Source organism: Melospiza georgiana, chromosome 2 (assembly GCF_028018845.1).
Source record: "Melospiza georgiana isolate bMelGeo1 chromosome 2, bMelGeo1.pri, whole genome shotgun sequence".
In the NCBI taxonomy this organism is placed as follows: Eukaryota; Metazoa; Chordata; class Aves; order Passeriformes; family Passerellidae; genus Melospiza; species Melospiza georgiana.
Window position 1 is genome coordinate 43,260,315 of NC_080431.1, and position 27,019 is coordinate 43,287,333.

Consider the following 27,019-nt stretch of genomic DNA (forward strand, 5'->3'; position numbering starts at 1 on the left):
TTAGAACAAAGCTTCACAACAATGTTAGATGAACCCAGGGTAAATGTCCAGCTGCAACCCAAAAACCTGCATTCCCTGGCAGGGCTGGAAGTGTGGTCGTGCCTGGGGAGATGTCCCTTAGATGGTAATGCTCACTCAGTCACAGGGATGTCCACCTAATTTGGGATATTACATCACACTACTGCAAGAAAAATAATTTTTTCTTTAATGTAAACTGAGCTGCTAAAATCATCATGTGTTTGTAGCAGACATTTTTAAGACATATGAGGGATATCAGGATTGGTGATACAATTGCAAGAGTTGACAACATTGCATGTGTTGTGACCCAAACAGTTAGGTTTAGCTACCTCTAGATATTAAACACTTTAACATATCCAAACATATTTAGATATTAAACACACCTTATTCTTATTCATAAATACAGAAATTTATGACAAATTGATTTTTCTGAAGTGTCAGCTACATCAGCTGGGACTTGTAATGTACCTTTTGTGCAAGTCACACTGTAAACTGAAATGTGAAGTACATATGGGTAGGAAATCCTTTTCCTGTGAATTGTCCAATCAGTCTTGCATTGTTTGAAATTACCATCACCACATACTTACCATATGTCATTTCACATAGGAAGATTGTGCAACTTGGAAGAAGCAGCCTTAAACCTTTATTTTCTGTTGGTTACTTTAATCTGTCTACTACTTTCTTTTTGCAGTATAATACCAAAGTGACTCATGAGTCTTCTGCAAGTTAAGGGCATGTGGATATTATCAGGAACAAATGATAATGTATAATAAGTTTGGTTTTATGTAAGTACTGTTTTAAATTAATTAAGGCTAGGAAAAGGAGGACATGAATTACCTTTAGTAGTATCTGCAAATGTAACCCATTCTGCAGTTTCTGTGTGTAGCGGGCATCTGTGCTTCAAGACTAAATGGTGAAAGGGACTCTGACTATCAAAAAACAGTTGCTGGGATGATAGTCATGATCAATCTCTGTATTTATAATTTTGTATTTTATCAGTGCCTTCAATCTTTGCCATAGCATAGCTATGTGCAATAAGAAATGTCTTTGCACTTCGATTTAATTTTAAAGTAATTGCATCTAGAAGATGCTTGATGCTAAAAAAGTATCATATAATCCATGTAATTATAGTTTCTGCCTGTTCATTTATTAGCTACGTTTACAAGCAAGAAGTAGGTTTATATGTTTTCAAAACATATGCTTGGTAAGCACTAAATCTAAGACTTATAAAAACATTATCAATATGTTCTAATTAATATTTGCTCTTTTCCTTAAGCTATTATGAGGATACTTAATGCATAGCCTAAAATTAGAGTTGACAATTGCAAATACAACCCAACCAACATAGTAATAAAATCAATACTTACATTTCCCTTGGGGCCACTATTTACTGTTTGCTGTGCCATTTCCTTAATGGAATGGCAGTTATGTTTGCAGAAACCTTGTAACTACAATTTTTGTATTTTAACTAAAAGCAGCTTTCCTAAAGTAGGATGATTAAAAAAGAATCTGGAGTTGCTTTCAGAAAATTGCTGTAAACATTTTGCAGCCAGTTTTAACAAAGACTAGTAAATGTCACTGAATTCTGAAATAAATTATTTGTAATGTTTAAAGTCCTTTCAGTTGTATTGCAATAGACATTTGCCTTAATCTTGAAATACTTCCCTGATTTGTTTTTACTTTCATTTACTCAGTTCAAATTATTCTTAATCACTGAAAGCTCATTCCTGTGTGGAGGTCTGCAGTGTTCTCAAAGTGTACAAGGGAGCCTGGCAGTTTATTTGACTTAGCAAATTAAAATAATGGAGGAAAAATATGATCTTTGAGATGAGTCATTGCAGCTGCTGCACAGATCTAATTCTAGTGTTTCGACTTGGTTCTTCTTTCACTGAAGTCTGCCATTCTCTGTCAGGGCAGCAGCATTTCTGTGCCTTGCAGTGTAACTGTACAGTACAGAAAGCATGGCATAGTTGGCGTTTATAGTGCACACAAGTGTCCTGTGTGTTTGCTTGTTCAGTAGAATATTTCTCTAATTATCTCTGACAAGAGGGATGAGCATCTGAAAGAAAATCTGTGAGTCATCATGGCTTAATAATTCGTTCCTTGTGGGGCTCTGCTGACCATGCCGTGCTCTTGGCAGAGCTGAGGTTTAGGGTAACAGGTTCTGTCGTACACCATGGCCACATGCTTGGGCTCAACTCTCAGGGACCTACTATTAACTCTAATTGTAAACTAATTATTACCTTTGATCATCTGACCAAACTTCTGCTTTCACTCCCATTTTGCAACTATTATTTTGAATAGTATTCATATGAGTGGATCATTTGTAGTCTGCATCGTGTCTGATTTTAGGCACTCCATGTAAAATGTCACCATTTCAGGATCTTCTTTCATTTCACTTGTTAATGATATGCGGAAATTCAAAAATATGGAATGCAAAAAATTTTTGAAATATGGTAATTTGAAAGCATTGAAATTAGTAATGTTTTATAGAGATGCAAAAAGTATACACATACAGAAAATGTGTATTATATATCTAATAAATCCATAAATATATCAGACAAGATAGAAACCAAAATATGCTGAATTGAACTGCAAAAATACCAGAACAAAATGGAAGTTCAGGATTAGGTATTTTGGTCTAGTTCTGAATATTTTTGCAACTTTTAAGTTACAAATGTCATTTAAATAGCAGTGTTCCTTGTAACTTTTCTCTTAGCATACATTTGAAAAGTATGTTGAAATTTGTCATTTAAACATATATATAAGAATTATACAAGTCTTTGTACATAGTACAGTTTAGGTATAGACTGGGTCATCAGTAGTCACTGTTATAGTTTGTAAAATTTTTATCTAAAATTTTTAACAAAAATATCTGAGAGTCTGCCCTCAGGCCATTATTCATTGTTCTAGGTTTCAACAGCAACAACAATTCAACTTCCACAGAGAACAAGTCAGGATAGAAAAAGAAATATCTTCTAGTATTCAAATATTTTCTTTTGGTTTTAGTACTTCTAAGCTTTGGAGGAAGGAATTAAATTTTGCCATTAAGATGACCCTAGAATACCTAGTTCTGATCACTTGAAAATCCTTCTGAATCTGACTGAGATAGAAACTTCTACAATTGTGTTTCAAATGCCTATTGGACTTGTTTAGAAACATGGTACTCTCCTGCAGCTGCACTGGTGTGGCCCAGGCACACCGGTCTGGGAACCCTGCTCTACAGCAGTTTTGCAGAAAAGAGCATTATTTTGGAACAGTCAACTCCTCTTGCCCAAATGATATTGGCATTTTCAGCACTTGATGCCTGTTACCATATAAGAAAGTGTTGCTGTTTGTTCTTTGGATTTGGCAGATGCAGTTCCCTGCCCTTTACTAATACAGTGCTTTATGGCATTGTTTGAGGATACTATTTCTGGACAAAATCACTAGATTGCCCAGAAAAGGTTTCTAAGAGCAAACTGGCTTCCACCATACCAGTGAAAAACTTCACGTGGGTCTGATGGAACCTAGATTAATCCCATCATCAAAAAACAAACACCCCCCACGTACTTCAAAGTTTGTCCCAGTATGATTTAATTCTTTGAGGCTCAGTATTTGTTTATGCAAACCTGCAGTATTTAGTGGCATCAGCAAACTTTGTTTCATTAATATTTAGCCAAAGCAATTGTGTGCACAGAATCCTAGACCCATTCAAGGAAACATATTTTGAAACAGGATATTGAAAATAAAGTCCATAGGACAACAAAAGTCAGCTTACATGCTGATGTCAGCATTTGTGTGTGGTGATAAAGCCAAGCTCTTTCCATGATAAAGATAAATTCATATCCAAATCTTTAATAAAAAAACAAAACTGATGTTAGCTATTCCCATTAAAGTCAGAAGCGTCTTTGTAACACTTCCCAGAGACTCAATTGTTAGGAACAAAAGTTATGTCCTGTTAGGAAAAAAAATTAATCACTCAAGTTATTACATAGGGTGTACTGTGTATTCCGGGTTCAAGCTTTATACTGAAGCCTTTGAAGAGGCTGCCCATACTTAGCAAATGTTGTAATTGATACAGAATCACTGCTATACAACAGCTGCAATAACAAGGTGCTGCTGCCTTTACTTTAATCTACCTCTCTTTCTGCCAGTTTATTATGTTTTGAATTTATTCTTTTGTAGATCTGTGAGCTATCTTTCTTATGGAAATTAATCTTTTTAAAAGATTTGTACTCTCATTTTCAAACACTAATACATTCATTCAAGTATCCCATTATTCAGAACCAGCTGGCTTTTTATCTAGTGATATTTACTTCAAAAAGCCAAGTTAAATGGTATCATAGATTAATTCTCAGGGCACAGGAAAGCTTTTTTAGAGAAAAAGAGATTTGGTAATTACTTAGAATATCGCAATAAAATCACAGAACATGTCAAAAATGCGTTATATAATCTGTCATAATACGAAGCTTCAAAAAAAAGTTAATTCACTGAATTGAATCTAATATGTAGCATCAGTATATGATTTTTAAGTGAAACATTAAGTAAGGATAAAACTTTGCTGTGATTTATAATAAGCTATGTCATGATTTTTAGTTATGTATTTTTTCTTTAGAGAAAGCACTGAAACTTCAAAAAGGGCATTATCCACTGAAATTTCTTACATAAATCAAACTGGAAATAAGACACATTTTACAATTCAATTTAAGATCCCACAGAGACAATAATGTTGCAAGCTGTGCATTTTGCAGAGTAATATAGTAATGTCTAGTTTGCATTTTTGAAAAACCAAATTAATCACACTGTATTGAATATGTTGAAGCAAACCTAAAATTCATCTATTATTAAAAAACTTGTGCAACAAACACAAACTATATTTTATACATAAAGGACAAACTCATTTATTCATTAGGTTAAAACACTTGGAGCTTGCATTTTGTAGCTACTAAAGAAGTGACATTTGCTATCTGTTCTCTTTTTTAAATTTTTCAAAGCATTGTGTTCAGACTAATCTGCTTGAAAAATTGTACTAATACTTTAACACAGTGTCAATCCTGAAGACTGCGTAGAAATCCCTGTGGAAACTAAGGGTAGTCTTGATATTTAAATTTCATTTTCTTGTGAATCATTTTACAGAACAAATAATCAGTTTTCATGTATCTCATATTTAAGTAACACATTTTATCCCTTGAAAGATTAACCACAAAATAATAAACTTTTTAGCCAGTTTTTAGCATTTGTACATCCTTTGAGCTAACCTGCCTAGGCACTACTTTGAATTAGGACTTGTATCTTTGCACTCAGCTGTGCTCAGACTGGTACATCAAAGCAACCAGAAGGAAATTTTGGCCTTTATCAAGTGTCACTGACTTCAGTGGAAACAGGATTGCAGGCTTAATCTTTTAAAGGGAAGCATCTTTTAAAATTATTTGTAGATGTTCTCCTGTTTTAGAATATAACTGTGGAATTATGTATTCTGTGTCTTGTGGGGCATATAAATTCTGCATGCAGAATTTGTATGCCAAGTGTCAGGTGCTTCTACTTGTAATTCTGTTTCTAGGAACACAGTTCTAACTTCTTATGGCCTCTAGGCCAAATTTGAATTCTAGGATTTTATTTATGGCATAATTGTTATCTGTTAGCAATTTGTCTGTGGTTTCATGTCTTGATGATTTAAAAATGAGAAATGCAGCTTTTAATATTTTGTTGGAAATTTATATTGCCTGTACACTAGAGAGATTGTTTGGAAAAACAAAGACTTCTGAAAAAATGTTCACTTGCATTTTAAAGGAACAAAAATCTTAATTCAGAATAAAAAACTTATTGGAATTTGAAAAAAGAGTTTGCATAATTTTTCTTGAAGCATTTGAAAAACTTTAGGCCCTTGTCCAATATTTTAGTTCAAGTTCTAAGTCTAAATAGTTTTTAATACAAAATTAACGTTTGTTTGTTTCTTTTTGTTTCTTTGTTTTAGTTAACCTGCATAAAACCATTGCTAGATCCAGTAGTGAAAAATTTCATGCAGGTTCTTGGCCACCATAGTGGAATCCAGGCCTCCAGCTGAGGTGTATTTGTTTTGGGAAATTTAGGATGAGTGGTCACCTACAAATAGCTGATACAACCCCTCCAAGCATGGCAAGGGGGTGGAACTGCATAATCTTTAAGGCTCCTTCCAACCCAAATCATTCAGTGATTTTTTCATTCTATACTGAGCTGATCCATGTGAATTGCTCATGTGTCATCTTGTTTGTAGGGCCTAAGCCTGAGGGACTTAACGCACAGAAACATCTTTATCCATTGGGTGAGCAGAGGACTGAACGCAGGTTGCTGAGAAGGCATCTAGCCCACCTTGTTATTACATAATAGCCAGCAGTTATACACTGCTCAAAACTTGTTCAGAGAGCATGAGACTTGGGAGCAGAGGTCACCTTTCTTAAGAGTGTACCCACAGTTCCGACCTGGAGAACACTGTCGCTAACTGAGTCAAGGCAGGGTGAAGAAAAAGTGCTTTTTGGCTACCTATTGTCTCTCCTGCCATGTAGCTCCCCTCATCTCTGATCAGATGAGTTACTGATCACGAAGAAAGATTGAAGGAGCTAGGAAACATAGCAAGATGTGTGTTTATGTCTTTCTCTGACCATTGAAGGAGTGCAACATTCTGATTTTTACTAAATGAGATCTGGATGTAAATACCATGCTAGGAATTTTGTCTAAGACACAGTTAAAGATATTGTTTAAAGTACACTTAAAATGTGTGTGCATTCTTCACAAATCAGTTTGATATAAGATACAGGGATGACTACGGTGAATAAGATTCATGTGGACTTGGTAAAGTTCAGACTACTAAATCTTGGTATAATAGCTTAGGTGAACTTCCTTGTCCTAGAACTATTATAGAAAAAAAAAAAAAAAAAGATGCGACTGTAAAGCCAATATTGAATAAATTATATACATGCTATCATTTAATAACAATAGACAATTTTTTGTCAAACACTGGCTTGACACCTTTGTCTCTTCCACATTAGGTGAAAATTTTTGCTGGTTATAGGTAACAGTGATCTTCTGAAGTAAATAAATATTTTATGTTAAATAACTTTAAGATAGTGGTTTCTTTTAATTTTAAAAATGAAACAAAACCACCAAAATTAATTAGAAAGTAATAACACCCTTCCTCCCTTCCCCCAGTCAAAAAAGTCCAAGGAAATATTTGAGAAATTTGCTGTTTAAGATGTATCACTTTGACATTCCTACCTTCTTAATCCAATTTCATACTTTTAGCTGCCTTGGTGTGTAGATTTTACCTTTGATCATTTTTGTAAGGCTTCAGTCAGAAAAACCAGCAGCAGTTCTGAGTAGAGTAGGGTATCAGTACATAAATAGAGAATGCTGATAGACTAAATCTCACAGAGAAAATTATCCTTTTTGCGTAAATAAAACCATTTGTGAGAAGCAATTAAAATAAATATGCAATTATGTTTAGATCTTTCTCACTGAGGGCAATTCCTTGTAACCTGTTGTCTGTGTATATGTATTTGTTTCTTTCAATATTTTCATACTATGAGCCCTTTGGGGCCAGGAGTGTCTACCTGCTCTAATTGTCTCATATTATTACTACTCCTGTTATTACTAGTCATACTAGTTGTAACTTTTCCATTGTCATCCCGAGAAAACAATAAATCAAGTGCAGAAGCAGTTTCAGCAGTCCTGAAACAAGACTCAGGATCCATAAACTCTTAGGTAAGATTTTCTCCTTTCAGTAATGAAATGGTCATCTGTCTTGGGACATGGAACCATAGGGAAAAACCTAAAGGCTTAAGTGTACTGCAGCACAATGAAGTGCTGAGTAACAGCTGAGATGTGATAATGATTCTCACTCCATGCTGAGCACAAGATAACATACGAGTTATTCTTGATCGAAGGAAGCACATTGTGATTTTGTTGGCTAGGCTGGACATACTAGATTTTGAGCTGATGGATGAATATGTTCCATTTACAAATTCAAGCATGTGAAAAGAAGATATTATTAGTAAAATTCTAATTCACAATTTGTTGTACCATTTATACATTTACACATTTTGTTTGTGTGTGTGTGTGCATGTGACATAAAGGTAGAGATGTTCACACAGATACATGCATGTGTATTCAAATCACATTGAAGCAGTGAAGTTGTGCACCTAAAAGCTAGAAAAAGGTATTTTCTAATGATAATAATAGTAATAATAATCATCATCATCATCACTGGATTTCTTTGAGACCTGGGCCTATTACATGATTCAAATTTACATGCGGAATATATAAGACTTAAAAATTAGGGGCTCTATCAGAATGGTCATGAGAAGCTAAATCAAAGCTGTGCACGCAACTCAAAAGTAAGACAATTCCTCAAAAAGCTTTAAGTTAGCACCTGCTTCCCAAAGGAGGATGAAATGGCTCTGTGACCCTCAGAACCTGTGCTACCTTCTGGCTTTTCTGCAGCAGTTTTCTAGTGTGGAAGAGACACAGCATCGATTCGGAAACCTCTGTGTCCAGCCCCATGCTGCTCATCAAGCCAGTATCTGGGCAAACACAAGTCTCCTTTTCCCTGAATGGGAAGCACAACCGTGTGCTCTGGAGAGTGCCTGAGACTTGCTGCAGCTGGTGGGGTTTCGTGCAGCCAACTTGCGTGTGTTTTCCCAGAGAGCATAGGGACGTAATTGCTGTGAGACCTTGCGATCAACTTTGCTTAAGATTGGATATTAATCTGTTGATTAATAAGGACTGATTTTTGATAATGTAGCCTTTCTTCCTAAGAAAATGACTAAAAAAAATTCAGTGAGAAAAAATCTGAAAAATGACGTTCAAGAAGGCATTCTTTGCGCAACCTTTTAGAGCCAATGTACTGTTACGAGTCTGTGCAGCATTTGTGCTGGAAATCGAAATATTCCTCTTCAGTTCAGCAATTTTCTAAAGAAGTCATCAATAAACTTGATTCGCTGTAATATGTCAACCTCCCTGCTTTACATTTTCATCCCTGGTGCATCTTCTTTGGAATAGATTGAACATGTTTTTACCGAGGCCTTCTCACTTTTAATTTTGCTTTCAATTTTAATTTTTGCTTTCAAGCCAAATATATCTTGCTTCTCTTATTTTTTCATAATGAAAAATATTAAAAAATAAGAGATAAAATAACACAAATACACAGCTGAAACAGGTGGGGCAAAGTGTGGGCTAGCTAACAATTATGTCTATCTGCTAGAAGACATTAGGAAGCTTGGCATTCTCACTTTTTGCATTTTGTCTATGCAATTAATTTTTGCACTTCAGTGTATTTACTGAGGATTTTCTAGTATTTGTTTTTCTTTAGTTTATAGTTTATACAGGACTGCCAGCTGTATTTAGATGCCCTGAAAATCTGCAGGAGTTTTCTTCTTGAGTTAGAGGCAGTAATTAGGTTATTATTTTTCTAAACTTTTTGAGAATTTTTTTAAAGAGAAAGAAAAGGGGGATGACAAGTTTACTGAATACATACATGGTATAATGCTTTGGTTTACTTTTCTTGTTTCTGAGCACTGCTGATATAGAATTAGAGCCTGTAAAACTCAGACTAGAGGTAATAAGGATCAAAAAGCATGGTCCACACCAACTGAGATATTGCCTGTATCAGACCAGTGGAAATACTGATCACAAAATCCCTTCCAAATCCATATTTTCAGGAGAGATTAGTCACTTACTCATAGGCATGAATCACTCAGAACCTTAAACTTGTGTCTTTCACCTTGGACAAGTCTCTGGACCTGTCTGTTTTAGTTTCCACTGTACTATAAAGGAAGCCCATCATTCTGTTATACTGATTATATATACCAACAAATTGAATGAGGATAGCTTCTTTCTTTATAAACTGAAGTAGCAGGATCTTACATTAAAAAACCTTAAACCCATATTTTTCAGAAAATGTTCTAAACATGTTCCTGTAGACTACTCAGCCAGGCATATTCACTCTTATCTGTTCCTTAAGCATACAGAAAATATTAATATCCACAATTACATGCAATGAGTACATGTAGTAATATATTAATTGTCTATTGAACAGGCAATTTTTGTACAAAAGCACCTACCACTGTAATCCAGATGTTTGCAAAATGCTTTGTGATTCTCATTGTGTTGAGCAAGAAGGACAATGTAGTTTTTGCTGGTTTGTGGTTGACTTCTGATGACACGTTAGTCTTTATATTTTAAAAACTATGCCTTAAGGGACTAGCTATACTTCCAGCTTTCTGGTCTGAAGTTAACTTATTTAACCAGGTGTACCTGACAGGAAAATGGGGTCTAGTTTTTATTGTCCTGAACACAGTGAATACAACACATCTGACTTTTTGTTTCTTGATGATGTCACACATTTTTTTTTGCAAATCTAAAATCACACTGTTATCTTTTAAGATCATATAGGCATAAAATAAACTGGTTTTTATCTATGAAATTAGCTCAAGTTAGGTTTTAGTAAGAGGAGACAAATGGAAAATCTATTTTTAGGTAAATGTCACACGGCCTGTAACTGAGTTGCTGAGCTTTCAGTTGTCTTGGACAGTTTCATTATTCATTAAATTGAATTTTAAAAAGCTTTTCCTGTGTTAATCTTTTTTGGTGAAATAATGAAGGATTAGTATAAAATATCTATATTCTATGAGATTCATTGTAACAGTAAAAAAATTCTTTCACTTATTAACTTATATAAATTCAGTATTTCCTGATTAATGATTTAACCTATACTCTGGTATTCAGCATTTAGAATTCAATCTTATTTCCTGGAATTAACAGTTTCTACTACAGTTTTTATTATCAGAACATAAATATGGGAAAAGTAAAGTGGGTACAAATTTGGCTTATGGTGCAAAGTACAGTTGTAATTTCTTTGCCATTGCCACAAAACAAGCATGCAATAAAATTAGAACAGTGAATGAAGCAGTCTACATGATTGAGGCTACTAATTGTTTTTCAGATTGCTACTTTTGTCAGCAAAGAATAAACAGTATGTAATTCCAAAGGTTCTTTTGGCTTTTCCTTTGTATATTTCTGTAGGAAAATGTTTATCAAAGGATAGGGGGTTTTCATGTGTGTGTGGTTTTTTCTTTAATTTGCTACTGCACCTGTATATAATCTGTCATGATAATAGCAGTACTACAAATACCAGACCCATCAGCCTACTATTTTAGAGAAAATTATGAACACTTTTAATTAGGAGCCCACATTGCTCATAGCCTATTTAAGAGCATAAGCATGATTTTATAGCAAAAAACTCCCAAAACAATGCAAAACTTTGTGAGGAGGTAAAAAAGAAAAGAAAAATCATTATGTAAAGCCAAATACAAAGGGTTACAGAGAAGACTTGGAAAATTATTTTTCCATGTTGTAGTACTTTCTCTCCTGATCACTTTGTGCTCCCAGAACAGGTAGAAATCCAAGTATCAAAAATATTAGACAGATAGTGTTTACAAATGGCAAAGGTTTTTTCCCCCTTTAATTATGTAACAGTAACAGAGACCTCATAAAAATGCCTTTATCTGGAGACGTGTCTTTTATACATTCTCACAACACTCATATATTGCAGATAAGTTGTACATCTGATTTTAGAAAACTGAATTATATAGAAATCAAATCACAAATTTATAAAAATTCAAAGACTAAAGCAGCAGCACTTGATTTGGGCAGTTTACAAAATGGTTTCCTCACTGTCAGGAGGCTAAGATTACCAATTTTTAGCACACTGATTATGCATATTTTCCAGTGGACATAAATAGCCCAGATCGTAAATAGTCCACTTCAGAAAAATGAGCCAACACATCTGACACTGATGCTTTGTTTGGTAATTGTTGCTGAGATACAAATTGTTTCAGCAAACACAGAAGATAACAGAAAGATTATGAGACTAAAAGGAGATCAGTAGCACACCAAAAAAGAAAAGCTGGTTTGAGTTGTTAGTGGGAAGTCAGACTCTTTTGTGGTTTTGCTATGTGATACTGCTTGTGTATATAATGATACCTGAAACTATTCCTGAGCCAGTGCCGGGGCTCACTTGCCTAAAGATATGCTTGAATTGTTCTATATAATTCCATAAAATATCAAGTTTTCCACATGAAAGGAAGGGGAAGACCCAAGGGTCTGGCAGATAGCCTAATTTTAATTTCTAAGAACCACCTATAATCAAACAAAGTTTGGCTTGTTTGCCTAGGCATAGATGTATGCTACTGCCTGAGATACCCTTGAGCATCCTGCCTGATCTACACCTCCAGCTAGCCTTGGGGTCTCCTGCAGGTGCTGTGTGATACTCACCAACCCTACAAGACATGATTCAAATTCAGTTTTGGCCATCTCAGGAGCTGTGTGTTCAGGCCATTGAACTGAGTCTGGGAGAAGCATCACTGTAGTCTTTGGAAGCACCAGGTGCAGATTCAGCTGACCGAAGATAGGCCTGTCTCCCACAGAGTGAGCTCAGCAGCTCTCCAGAACCTTTTGGCTGGATCCCTGTTGACTATCACAGGAACTAAACTGTTGAGCTCACATTGTGGAAACAGAAATTTAATCAAACTGAATCCTAATGGGGTCAGAATGAAAAAAGGAAAAGGAGTCTGCAAATAAGAGGAATGATTATAAAAATGAACCTGGTACGTTTAGATCAGCGTTTGTTTGTGAGGCTGACATTGTACACTAGTTTTCTGCTTCATTTTCTTTTTCTTGGCTGCATTACCTTCTAGTCCAGAATTGTTTCAATTTATTATTACCATCCTTAGCTACCTAATTGTGCTACTAATGAATACAAATAATCCAGACATCAGGCTTTTACATACCCACTTCAGTGTACAAATAATGGTTTGTTGTGTAACTGCTGATTATGGGAGAAGGTAACTCACATTATGGAAAATATGTGCTGAAATATTGGTGATGAGGAAAGCAATGGATTCTGTACTATGCCTTTTAAATTGTGAAAAAGTATTGTCATTCTTGTTCCATCGAGTTGTCCATCATGAGAAAATGTGGGGTCATCTGAGCCTGGTTTTTAAGTATGTGTACTTATATTTGGAACTTAATTTCAATTTTTTGAGTGCCTGTATTAGCACTATCACGTATGAAATATGTAGTTGGCTACCAAATTGCCTATTCAAGTACATATGTATGGGGTTTGAGCACTCAACATTAAGCATTTGCATTTCAAAATTGGATCCCTTGTGCTTGAAAGCCTTGAAAATGGTACTCTATGGTCAGCCTAGTGCAGCATCAATTGAAATGCTGTTTGAATGCAATGTAGAGCTTCCAATTGCTGCTTCAGAAAGTGTTATGCTGAATCTGGAACACTTTGCATAATTTAATTAATTATGCCACTAAAAACTGATTTTCTCTCAATTTAAAGCAAACAGCTTTTATGAGGGTGAACTGCAGCACCCAGGGATATCAGGTGTCCAAGCTTTTAATCCTATTACAAAGACTTGACAACCACTGATGGAAACTGGAAAAACATAAGCCTCCAGCAGGGCAACAAGTGAAGAGGAAGAAGGCAACAGATTTTTAATACTCTTTGAAACCACTGTATGCATTAAATCAAAACCAAATGTAAAAAGTGACAGAACTGGTAGCTTGCACTTTGTTGTGCAGACAGTGAATAGTGTCTAAAGAATAACACTTGTTTTGCTTTGACATTAATGAAAGTAACTGTTTCCTCTAAGAGGAAAAATGTTCTATTTAACTAGCATAAGAAAAATGCAGTGAATGGCCAAGACTTTTTGTATCTGCGTCTGTTCACTTAAAGTGTTCAGGAGCTCGACAGTCAGAAGTTTGAAAGGGGTTTCTAATGTTATGGATGGAATTCTATAGAGTTATAAATAATTTTCCATATAGGCAGATCTTAACAGAGGATTTCAGACTACAAGTATTAAAGACACTGTCACTAAATGCTAGCCTTGATACTGTGGTTTTCTGAAACTTGTCTTCTCTCTTCCAAATTATTATTGGGTTCAATATCACGCTAAAACAGCAGACACTGTAATTTTGAGGCAGAAAAGAGTACTGATTTAGAAAAGCTCTAATTTCTGAGCCACATAAGCAGAGCCATAATTGGCAAACTATAACTGACCTTGCAAAATTCTGTGACCAGGTTAGGAAGGGTCACAGAAGAATTGACTCCATCTCCATATCGAACATCAGCATGAAATTAACTGTACTGTAGACGATCTTGCTGATAAAAATAATGAAAATATCTCATTACTGGCAATTCAGCAGCTGTATAAAATGCAAACATCTTCCTTATAATGCTAAAAAATGTTCATATAATTACTAATATATATTTATATATTATTTGTATTCATATATATAAAAGAGATGTTACACCTGGCTCAAAGGGGAAACAGGAATTAGTAGGGCTCATTGAAAGAGATTTAACCTAGATATAAAGGGGGAAAGGGATAAAATCAAGCTCATTAGAGATGTCTGGAAGAGGCACAGTAGTGTTTGAAGGACAGTGTTTTAGCAAGGTATTTTGCTCTACCATCTCAATGGAGGTAGAGGATGGAGAGCCATGTGTTGGCAAAGACTGCGAAGTGGTTTATTGATGTGTTAGAAATCACAGAAGAACCTAAGAATAGTCATGTAGGAATTACTTGTCTCCCCCGAGAAGGTGGTGGGAGCAGTCGGCCAGCTGAGGTGCTTCTAGAGGAACGCCCACAGCATGGCCACCACACAGGAAGGGCTGGAAGCCCTTGTGCAGCAGGAAAACTGCGGCACAGTTGCCAGCACGGGGACATGGTGGGGTGACTTCCACAAGTGGAGTGCTGCAATGGATTGCTGTAAACTCTTCAGAAGGGATAGCAAAACAGGAGGGTGGGGTAGGCCTGGATGTTAAGGAGCAAAATATGTACACTGCAGTGGTAAAAAGCAGAAAATTAGAGAATATGAAATTAAAAGGAAAAGAAATATTTTTCCAGGTAAGATTTAGCTGCTTTACGATGTATTTAAATGTGTGTTAAGGCTTTTTGAGAGTGTCTTAGTTCTCAAAATATAAGAAAACATGTTCACTTGTCCGAGGTTATGAGATTTGAATGAGGATTTACCATCTCAAGTATGTTCACTGCATAAAGGTTATGAAAATTTCTTGTAAAATAATAAAAGTATCTAATATAATTGATTCTTTTCATTGTTTCATAAAATTGCTTTGTTTGATTGCAGGAGACTTTGGACTGAATTTTCATTACCTACTTCTGAACAATTTACACTGGGATTGAGACAGTACTGAGCTAATGAGTTAGAATTTATATTGAGCTTTAACTGTCTTCCTGAAGTAACTAGGGAAAGAAAATCATGGCAATAATGGAGTATTTTTCATTATAAACTATGTTGTACAGCTTTTACAATCAGGTTTTTAATAGATCTAGAGAAATTAAATTGGAATTCTACCAACTTCTGTGCTTTTGTCATCCAATGGAAACGATGTTAAAATATGTCAAAACTAATAGGCTTATCCCCTTTCTACTGAAGTAAGGAGGAGGTGGTGTCGTTCCTGTTGTTTTTCAGGCTCTGCTGTTCATTAAAGAGTAGGATGTACGTAGAAAAACATTCAGAAATATGTACTTTGCTATAATCCATAATGCTAAATAGAAACTGAGCATAGATCGAATAGATCTTGACATGTATCATCCTAAAGTCCCTATCAAGACATGCTCCCATGAAAAGAGTAGACATTTTCAAAGTCAGGAGGTTGAAATTGTGCTCTACATAAAAAAGGAAGCAATCATATATTGCTGATGGGTATATTAATACTGCTGAGAATGCATGCATATATCCATATTTATTAATATATTCAAACATTGTTTATTGATTGTGTATGGTAAATAAACTCATACAGTGAGTGTATAGATTACTGTGTATGCATAAACACACACACACTCAATCTCAGCATTATAAGTAAGTACACACCAAGAATAATACAGTTTGTCAGGTTGGAAGATCTTAACCTTTTCATTGCACATAAATATACGAATTTATAATGAGATATTAATTATTATTGTCCTTTATACAGACTGTATCATATTGTCCTTTAATTGTATCTTATTTAATTCAATGGTTATTTTTTATGAGGAAGTCTGCAATAGTGAAAAAGGGTGCTTCTCAAAGAAATGAATGATTTCTCATCTCAATACTCGTTTGTCCCCATTCTTCTTTGCTGTTAGTCTGTTCCACTACCAGAAGACTGCAAGAATCAATGTAATCCCTAACATTTATATTAATAGTATGAAATAAAAATTTAATATACAAAATAGAATCATCAGTCAAGCATATATGCATGCATGTTGGTGCCCTCAATAAATTAATTTTTTAATTACTCCAAAGAATGTTTATTTATTCACAAATACAGGACACGATATAACTGTAGTTTAAATTTTAATTGGCATAACAGGCCATATTTTTGTTAGACATTTTGCAGGCAAAAACATTGTCTCACATATTTAAAAGTGCCATATATAGTTTTATTTTCTAAGTGCTACCTCTTAGTTTAAAAAAGTTATTCTTTTTCAGAGGGTGGGAAAAAAATCCCAACCCTAAATTACTTCCCTAACCCACTTATTAAAAAGAAAATAAAAAACAAATTTCCACCTGCAAAAAAGGTTAGAAGGCTGGCCTTGCTTCCGAATTCAGAAATTGAAAATTTGGAGTCTTCATTCATCCAAATAATATATATTCATTCCCCACAGGCAGCAGTGATGGTTCTTGGGATAAAGAAAAACTTCAGTCTCCCCCCACCCAAGGATCACAGGCCTCTGTTAACCACCCCAACTTGCCTGGACAGCATAATGTTCCAGTTAGCCATCCTCCCAACCCTCTTCAACAGAACCATCTTCTGCCAAATGGTACGGGTTGACATCTTTCAGCACTAACATCAGCAGTTTTCTAGTTCCTGTCTCTTTTTTTTGGTGTTTATAAATAGGCAATGAAAAAATCAAGGATGTGCAGAATTCTGGACTACTTCCCTTAGAGTATTAAGCAGGGGAAGTGGAGACAGTAAAGAACAAATACGTATGCAATAAAATTGATACTTAAAATAACTGCTAACTTGTGCATCAGTGGCATAATGAAGCACTGCTAAGGCACCTTACAGCAGATATCAAAAACTATAATAAATAGCCATGGCTTAGCAATGATATCATACATTACACAGATATAAACAAACTAAGAGGTCTAATAGCCTCTCCTTGTGGCTAGAAACTCTCCATGGTTGCTAGTGATTCACCCCTGCATCTCTCAGAAGAGAACTGACATAGAGCTGCCTTTTCCTGCAATGTGAACCATCTTGTCACCCGTCACTTGAATGCTGTCCATCAGGAGAAAAAGAAGACAGTGCTTAAGAAAAGATGCATAAATCAATTTCCCTGTTTTTCCCCCCAGCAGGGTTGGAACTTCCTTTTATGATGATGCCCCACCCGCTGATTCCCGTGAGCCTACCTCCAGCCTCTGTCACGATGGCAATGAGCCAGATGAACCACCTCAGCACCATCGCCAACATGGCAGCAGCAGCACAAGTGCAGAGCCCTCCCTCCCGGGTGGAGACATCTGTTATCAAGGTAACTCTAGAGCACACCAAAATGAGCCCAAACCAAACCAAAAAGAGCCCAAACCAAACCAAATCGTAGCTCGCTCCCAGCCACCATAAATATTGTAAAGATGTATTGGATAGGTGTCAAATGTTCTAGGGTAAGTCATGAAGTCAGTAAATACAGGAAAACCGAGTGTGATGACTCTGAGAGCACACAGGATACCAGTGGCCACTGTTAGCATCTCAGTTTCCCTCCTTCTCTCTAAATCAGTATTAAAGCAATGCTCAAATTGAAGCATTTTCATACACAGCTTTGTCTTTTTCTTGTATTTTATAGTCTGTACTCTAATGTTTCTTGAGATGTCATGGAAATATTACTCTTAAATTAGAAGAGATTGTTCTTCCAATTTTAAAACCTAAGCATTTGAACTGAAGTGCTCTAAGTTATTTGAAGAAGGCTGAAAGGTTTGATATTTTACCTGTGCAGAAACTAAATTTTCCAAATCCCAAAACAAATTAGAATGAAGTAGCACAGAACAGTCCCAGTAATCTGCAGGCCAGAGTGTAGTATTATAGGGATATCTCAAAAATATCTGATATCTGAACTTGTCTACCTGTTTTAGGTTTTGTTTCTGGCCTTTAATTAACTTTATCTGGTTATAGAGGCACTTACCAGAGGCATGGAGATTTTTATTCTTTTTGCTGAAGGTGAATTGTTTTCATTTTAAAGCATTTCATTTAAAAAGACACTTCCCTGTTACCATTAGGTAATTGTGACTTGACCTTTATTCAGTTATCTACATTTTGCCTCTTATCCTTCTTTAGGTCTAACAAATGAGAAAGAGAAAGTACACAAACTTTTGTTCTTTTATCTAATGTATCTTAGAAATAGCCACACAAAAGCAAGTTTATGTAGTTTTTCAGGGCTATGTTGGAAATCGATCCATTCATGCAATTTCTTTGACGCAAATTAGGTAAACTTAGAATCTCTTGGACCTTCAAATCAGGAGTTACAAAAGTTCTGAAGTTCATAATGATTTAAATAGAGTGAAGAGGTCTGACTTTTTTAAGACATTCAGCATACTGGTGGACCTTTCTTCTTTAACCGAACAAGCACAGAACCGCAAAGAACTGCTCAGTTGAAAGTCAACAAATCTATGTTTTTATTGACCTAGAAAATATGATCTGATGGCCTAATTTAGTCACCTATACCTCTAAATCTAGGGTCTCCTTTGGAGGCCTTCGGTGGCATCCCTTTCTTACCTTTGTTGACATGAGGAGTTAAGATACTGGTTTGAAAAGAATTAATTATTTAGGTAGTATGCCAACAAGACCAGATCCCGCCCTGGTTTCCATCTTGCCCCTGTGTTGGGGATATGAGCACTCTGCTGCTAACTGATTGCATGGTGATTTTTGCAACTCTATTTTCCTATTTTTACTGATTGGTATTTAGTAAGAGTTATATGATAATAATGTTTTCTGGAAAACACATGGTGCTTTATTTCATTCTAAATTTATTTTCTTAATTGAAACTGTAGCCACTAGTCCTACTGGGGATCTAAAAAATGAAGATTGAGATGGAGCACATGCTAAATGACACCTGGCATATGAATTACTGTGCCAACAAAACTTTATTTCTTTATTTTCACTATTTTCATGATACTTTCCCTCCTTTCATTTTCTATGAGCCATTTTATTTCATATGTAAGAGTGTAAAATTTGACCTTCATGAGCATTGGTAACCTTCTGTTTCTAAACTTCAACAAGCTGACTTCTAGCTTGTAAAGCTGATTTACAAGTTAGTTGTTGCTATTAAAGCTGCTTAAGTTACCATGGCCTACATTTAAATATGTCTGTGGGAGCATATTGCAGTGTGACCACTATCTTTGTCTCCAGTTACCAGTCAGGTACATTTAAGTACAGCATATCTCATAGGCCATGTAAAAATGCTTTCCTTTTGTGGAAAGCAGGGCCTGCTCTGTTGACAGATCTAACCCCATTACGGGAACATTGCTGGACCCAGGAAACACTTAACTGAGAAGTACTTTTGGCTCATGTGATCTCAACTTGCCTAGTAGGTTTAAAACTATTGGGTATTATAACCGTGGGCAGTCCCGTACCAGAAAATTTTCCTTATCCTGGGGGTTGTTTCCTTCTTAACAAGTCCATTTTTGTAACTCTGTTTCCTTTAGCAGAGATAGATTCCTTATAATCTAGGTGAAGACCTTGAAAGTACCTAGCAATTTAGACTCTCTAAAACATTCCAACAGCATATTATAACTGGAAAATCATAATTTCTTTCCAAAAGTTTGCTTATTTGAGCATTTGTTTGTATTAATAATCTACAGTATGTATCAATGTCATTTTTGAAAATTCAGCTCTCATATTCATACTAATTAAATATTCATTGTAGCTGCCAACTTTTGCATAACTCCTGGCATAACATCCTGTGCAAGTTATTTGACAAACCAGGTTTCATGTTCCCATCTGGTTTGCACATAACTGTAATATAAAAATATGTGTATTTCTATGAAATGTTTTTAAATGACCAAATTAACCTAAGTTCTCTTTAGAAAAGTGTGCACATACGAGGATGAAATACAGATTTCTTCTGAACTTTGCACTAGTAAGTTAAGGATTTTAGGTGCTTTCTGTAGAACATGACATTACCTATGTGCTGTCATGACTTCTTCAGTCAAGGCCTGTAAGTTATTGCCCACAATTAATTTCTACTACAGGTGAATCCATAAACACAAGTTTTTACTTGTCCCTCAAAAGTCACTTCTAAATGTAAAATCTTGCTGCACATAGTTATTTCAACAGTGCCATAAGGGCTGAGGAACTTGCTGTTTCCTACTCATTCCTTCAGCCCCATTGTGGTACAACATATGTCTAGATTTATATCCTCTGTTATTCTGTATTGCAGAGGGATATGGTCATGTGGATAGAGGTAGCACAGATAAGTATTTATGTTCCTATTTTTTAATACTGAACAGGATTGAAACATAAACCCCCCAAACTTAAAAGGATGAGGTCATTATTAGGTGATTGTCTTCCCATGGGGATGGACATAATGTCACTGGCAATTTACCTGTTCTTCTCTAGGCATAGTCAGAGGCTGTGATTTTAATGCCCACTGAGTTCTATGCACCGAGTAGTTGAGCAGGCAACTGTAATCAGCACACTTCTTGAACCTTGTGCTGGCAGTGTAATGTTTATGAATAATAACTTACACTACAATCAAAATAAATATCTTCAAGAATAAATGTAAGTGAGAAGGTCTAACCTGCTTTTTCTTTATTTTTACAGGAATGGATAAATAGTGCAGTTGCTCTCTTTCATGAAACTGTTTGTTATTAGAATTATAGCTTCCAGTTTTTTATTGCAATTATTTTCAGACATCTTGGTTTTGTTTTCACTATGGTTTTACTCATTTTTTAACCCTAATTTTACTGAAGTATTTTCTCCTTAGTGTCAATGTTCCCACAAATTGAAAAGTTTTTGAATCACTCATCTCAGAGTTTGTAGTTGTAACCTGAAACAACAGCATAGATTTGAAATTAGAGTACTGCATGTTTGCCAGTGTAAAGTCTGCTTGAAAGTTAGAAGGCCTGTGAGAAATTTTGACTCTGAAAAGTAAATCAATAGTAACCATATCTAATTAAGTAACAAAGAACAAAATTAAGTCTTAGAAAATCAAAGTCTTCAGATTGCGAACAACCAGGTTCATTGGATAGAAGGATTGCCTTTGTGAACAGTGCCACAGTAGATGACTTGCTGACCTTTCCTTCCAATTCACTGACTTCACAGCTAGCGCTGTTATCTTTAAACTCACAAAGCTTCAAATGCCTTTCTATTACTGGGCAATATTTCATTTCTTCATGATAAGATGTTGGAATAAAGCTGAGATCATGTACTAACTAAACATTTTATCCTGCTGCATTCAGGAGATGAGACAAAGACAAAATTACAAGGGAAGCCTTACAAAGCAACACCTTAGATTTGGCAGTGAACTCTGAGCCCTAAAATCTTCAGAATTATATTTCAGAAGAGTGTTGTGCCCTTTCGAACATGAGATGAGCATTAGATGTCTTTTTGTAATGGAATGTTTAGATATATGAGTTGGATGAATAAGAGGAGAGCAACAACAAGCAGGGACAGCAGATTGTGACAACAATGAATTGCAGTGAGTGTGACAGCTGTGACCTGGGGATGCTTTAGACATGAAGTGGCTTTCATCACCTGCCCGTGGTTTCAAAGGCTGAGCTTGTTAGCAGTTTCACTACATCAATTTTTTTTCCACTCAGCAGAAAGATATATGAAAATATACAGGACATACTTTATAATAATAGCAACTTGAAATTACATTGTAAAAGTTAGAACAGAGCAGCAGCATGCCAGAATCAAAAATTGCAATTTATCTATATGTGACTAATAGTTATAGGAAGAATTAAGAATAAAACAGAAGAAACCAATATGTCCAGCTGAAAAAGTGAAGACAGCAGTGGCACAGTAGTTTTGCACTGTATAATGGATATATCAGACTAAAGTTTACTAATTTCCTCACACCTATCATAGCACTGGTTGTGTTACACTATTTTTTACCTTTTTTTAAATCTATCTATATATAGATAGATATGTTCCTGTGATCCCATAGCAGAAGTTTACTGTTAACTTATTTAACAAGAGTAGCTGCTGACAGATTTTATTTTTTAGAATAACTCTGTTTATAGGACTATTCTGACATGAAATTTAATTTTAGAATTCATTCACTTTTTCATTTTTCATTGTCAATATGTGTGTTCCTGTTGATGTAATTTAATGTTTCTATCTTTTTTTGCCTATAATAGATAGGTCAGTTGGTCAGAGCCTGGTGCTGATTGCACCCAGGTCATGGATTCAATCCCTATATGGGCCATTCACTCAAGACCTGGACCTGATGGTCCTTCTGGGACCCTTCCAACTCAGACTCATGTGTTTCTGTGATTTTTTCCCAAAAAGTCCAAATAATAGCCAAAGAGAGGAAATACATCTCTGCCATATAGAAATGGCTGAGCAGAGTGCATTTTAATGTCTGTTATCAGTGGTGAGCAAGTCCAGAGAGCATACCTGCAAGGAAACAGACTCTGAGAGGAAAAAGGGCAAGTTCACTTCACTGATCTGAATCCTGAATCCTGTGTTGAAGGCTAAAGTTTTCTGTGGACGCTTCTCTGTCTTACAGGAAAAGCATTATGCAGGCAGTGGCAGCATTCCTGTGAAGCTGGATATGCTGTACGCCTTTCACAGACAGGGAATGAGAACAAAATTGATTGTGTTCCAAACTGGCAGAAAAACCCTTTTTGTATGCCTAACCTGAAAAACACCTGACTTTTCAGATAACCTACTATTTTTAGAGACATTAGTGCATTGTGCATTCAAACCAGAAATTTTAACACTACTTTAAAATGCTTTTCTTGAATGTGTAAAAGGGCAAGAGGGAAGCTACTTTAATTTCCTCTTTATCTGATATGTGACGTATGATCAAGTTTTCTTCTGTATGTAAGGAGAAATTTGATTTAGAGCATTTAAATAATAAAATGTAATTTTATTACAATAAATATTTTAGAATAAAAATAGGACTATCAGCTCCTAAAACAACTGCTTTTACATGTAAAGGAACCAAACATGGAAATTAGAATATACCAATGAATTTTTAAGTATAATGTAATTCAAATAAAAATTTTATCCTAGCTGCAGAGAATATGATATCTAATTTGTAGGAATTTGAACATAATAGAGAAAATCTCTGCCTTAGAATAACTTGTGTATATGCACGCTTTTTTTTTTTTTTTTTTCATTTAGAATGAGTAGATCTTAGGTCATAGTATAGTTGACCTTCTTTATTATGGCTTAACTATCTTTATATTAGAGGACACTGTGTTCCACCTCATTAATTAGTTCTATCTATATGATTAATATTATTTGTTTTAGCTTTTAATACACTTTTTATATAATGACCTTAGAGGATGCTAACTAAATGTGGTACGCTGTAACTTGGAATCATTGGGTTTTTTTTTTTTAATAATAGACGATCCTATGATTCTTTTATTGTGCATATTTCTTTGGTGCAGTTTGAAGCTAATAGCCAAATGCTCATATGTTAGGAAATTTGCGTGTTCTGGTGTGTAACAGGGAGCTATGTGTGTAGTGTGAGAAAAACAGAAAAAAAATCAGAGAAATCAGGAGAAAAAAAAATCAGAAAGTGTGTCCAGCTTGCCAATAAGGAGTTACTAATTTGATTGGAACAGAGTTTCTTGCATGTCTATATATTTGCCTATTGCATGGAGGTTTTTTGTGTACCTTAGAAGGATATTTTGTTTGTTAGAAGAAATATTTGTTGTGAAGGTAAAACCAAGCTCTTTCTTCTGTTGATAGAGATCAACTTTGTTTGCTTGCTTGTTTTTAATCTCTGTAATGGCCCTGTCCACTGACACCCACTACTGCTCATGATTTCCAAGGATTAGATCTCTTGTTGTGCAAGTACTGTTAAAGGATTACTTGGAAGTCTCCTATTTGGCTTCCTCTCAGTTAACTTCTGCCGGAATAATACATGTAGAAAACAGGACACTAAAAATCAAGCCAATTCAGTCTTATCTTCAGTTGATCTCTTTCTTCATTTTATGCTTTCGGTTGTCAGTATTCTTGGGATGAGAAGAGCAAAGTAGGTACAATGAAAAATTGTGGAAGTAAAAAATGTAATAGAAATCAACTTCAATTGGTCCAAAAGATAAATAAGTTCAAGGTATTCACACAGAGAGAAAACATGTAATGTAAACATCATGGATTCTTTTCTTCATAAGACATCTAAGATTTAAAATAATAGTGCAGTTAATGACAATATAAAATATTAGAACTCCTGAATTTTGATTGGGATTAGAAGTGGATCTGTAAGAACAAGGTGAAAAAGATGTCATGTGCATCAGTGTGAAGTTAGCGAGATCTTCAGCAAGCCAGATAGTATGCAGGTGAGGAAATAGAAATTAAATTTTATAGCATTCAGTCAGATTGATAACACTCATATAGAAGTGACTGAGGAAGTTAGGAAATAACTAACTATTAGTCCATTTAATTTTTCACTTCCTGAGTCTAAATATTCATTTAGAGCACCATAGTGTCTTGACTAAAGTGGAATGAAAAAGTAAAACTGTAAAAATAAAATGTTCTGTTTGCAGAAAATACAAAAGATACTCAAGTTACTAATTTCTTACACTTATTCAGCTAAAGCAATGTCAAATTAAATGTGACATTTTACAAGAAAGTTATTCCTGGAATGCATCTCACACAAGTTCAAAATAAGTCAGTAAGAAACTGAAGAAAGAAATCTGTGTTTTGATCACTTTTAAAAGCGATTTTCATAACTCTACCACCAAAAAGGCTTGGAAGACAGGTGTCTTCCCACAAAGGCTGGAAAAAATATAACCTACTCCTTGTTACAACCACCAAATGGTGAAGGTAACGCAGGTTCTCATTGATAGATTTCTTGGGGCAGATTAGAGCAAAACCACACTGGATGTCGTATGAAAAAACACAAATCCGTGTTCTTAAATACACACTTGGAGGGTTTATTTTAGAACAGTTTGGTTGCAATGGGGGAGCACATGTGTAGCCATTTAGGTTATTATTTTATGTAGTAATATACCAATATAAAAACATGAAAATGACACTTAAAAAATGGAAAGGACTAGAAAGATATCACCACCCACGGACCTCACAACAAGACTTGACTGTTGCAATTTCAATATCTGTTGGCTGAAGTGTTTGTGGCTGTCTTGATCTGTCAGGAATAGGAAAAGCTGACAAAACACCAAAGTTCCACCGTTATATATGCTTAGGTTCAGGTGGTTCAGGAATGCCCAGGTTCCACTCCTGAGGTAGGGAGTTTCACACTGAATGGTATAAGGCTGTGCATCACAGGACACTTCTGGAGTCTTTCATGATCCATGACACCTCTGGGGATGCCACCTCTCCTGTCAGCACAGTTGAGTCACTTATGTCCATCAGAATGGGTGAACACCTTCAGACTTTGTGTGAATGTCCCAGTACTTTCTGAGGTGAGTTTTCATGCCTGAGCCATTATGAAAAGGGCAGAGACATGATAAAAAACACTAGCCCAATGGCAAGTTGGCAAGATTTGCATCTTGCCAGCCTCCTTTCTTATCTTTTTCAACACCCAGCTGTAGCCTTCAGTGATGAGTGTGTGCCCTCTGCACCTGGGTGGTCAAGTGGGCTGCCTTTTGGGTCATTAACCAGTCCAGTCTCTCACACTCCTGATTAAAAGATAATGCTGATGCTGATCATTAATATTATTATTATTATCACGATTGTATAAAACAGTTTGTGTCATTTATACTTTGCCTGGCATGCAGTTAGCCTGTGCAGGGACACTGTGGTTGCCCCATAGCTGGCAGTGTTCAAGGCCTGGCTGAATGGGGCTCTGAGCAACCTCCTCCAGTGGACAGTGTCCCTGCTGACAGGTTGATTGAAACTTTAAACATCTCTTGATGGCCTTTGAACATCTCTTCCAACTTAAACAATTCCAAAAGTTACCTAAACTATGAAAAGTATGACCTTGAAAATAAGTTACTTTATTCTTGCACTTCAATGACTTAAAGCACAAACATCCTTAAGGAAGTTTGTTCAATACTGAAGAAGAGCAAGACAACTGAATAGTTAAAAAATTATATACCTTTAGAGCAAGACTTAATTGTGTGTCTAGAGCTCATTCCATGACTAAAATTAAAGGAGAACTGAACCCAAGAGATGAGTTTTAAGGCAAAGTAAACTAGAACATAGTAAAAGGCCAAGACTAAATACCTGTAGGAGACAAATAGCCAGGAGGTGAAGACTGTGCATGCAAATCTGGTTTGGTTATTGCAAGAACATGTATTCAAAGTTTGTCAGAAATGGTAAACAATTTTGTTAGCAAGGAACAAGAATGGCAAAGAATAAAAAATATTTATGGACAAACTGAGGTGGTGACAACTTAGAAGATACCACTTACTTTTCTGTCCTCTTAGGAGCAGAAGTATTATTCCTACATATACTACCTGAAATGTCTTCAATAGTGATGCAACAGCTGAACTTCATCAGCTTTGTGTTTTGATATATTTTGAGGAAGGCTTTTGGTAATGAAGCAATGTTCAAACAGTGAAAGCATGCTGCTGAAACAGAAATAAAATAGGAACAAAAAGAATTTAATATTTGTAACCTCATATATGGACAAAGATGTGATATAGGGAAGAAAGTATTTCTGGTCTTCTGAATAGCATTATTGATGTATTAAGATAATTATTTTTTTTAAAGTTACTTAAAAATAACTTTCAGAATAAGATTTTGCAGTATTTGCCTATTTGAGAAATTTAGAAAAAAAGTTGATAAATACATAAGAACTCTCCTGTTTTACTTAAAGAGATCAAGACAGTGTGATTT

The 27,019-nt window shown here is 35.4% G+C and overlaps 1 protein-coding gene across 4 annotated transcripts in view; it reads left to right on the forward strand.

Annotated features, from left to right (window-relative positions):
* DACH1 (dachshund family transcription factor 1) overlaps positions 1 to 27,019 on the forward strand; it is a 352,602-nt gene that overhangs the window by 217,740 nt on the left and 107,843 nt on the right. For all 4 annotated transcript variants that reach the window (XM_058018353.1, XM_058018351.1, XM_058018354.1 and 1 more), the window contains exon 4: positions 17,407 to 17,579. In XM_058018353.1, coding sequence (XP_057874336.1) covers positions 17,407 to 17,579 — 173 coding nt within the window. The remainder of the gene's footprint in view (positions 1 to 17,406; positions 17,580 to 27,019) is intronic.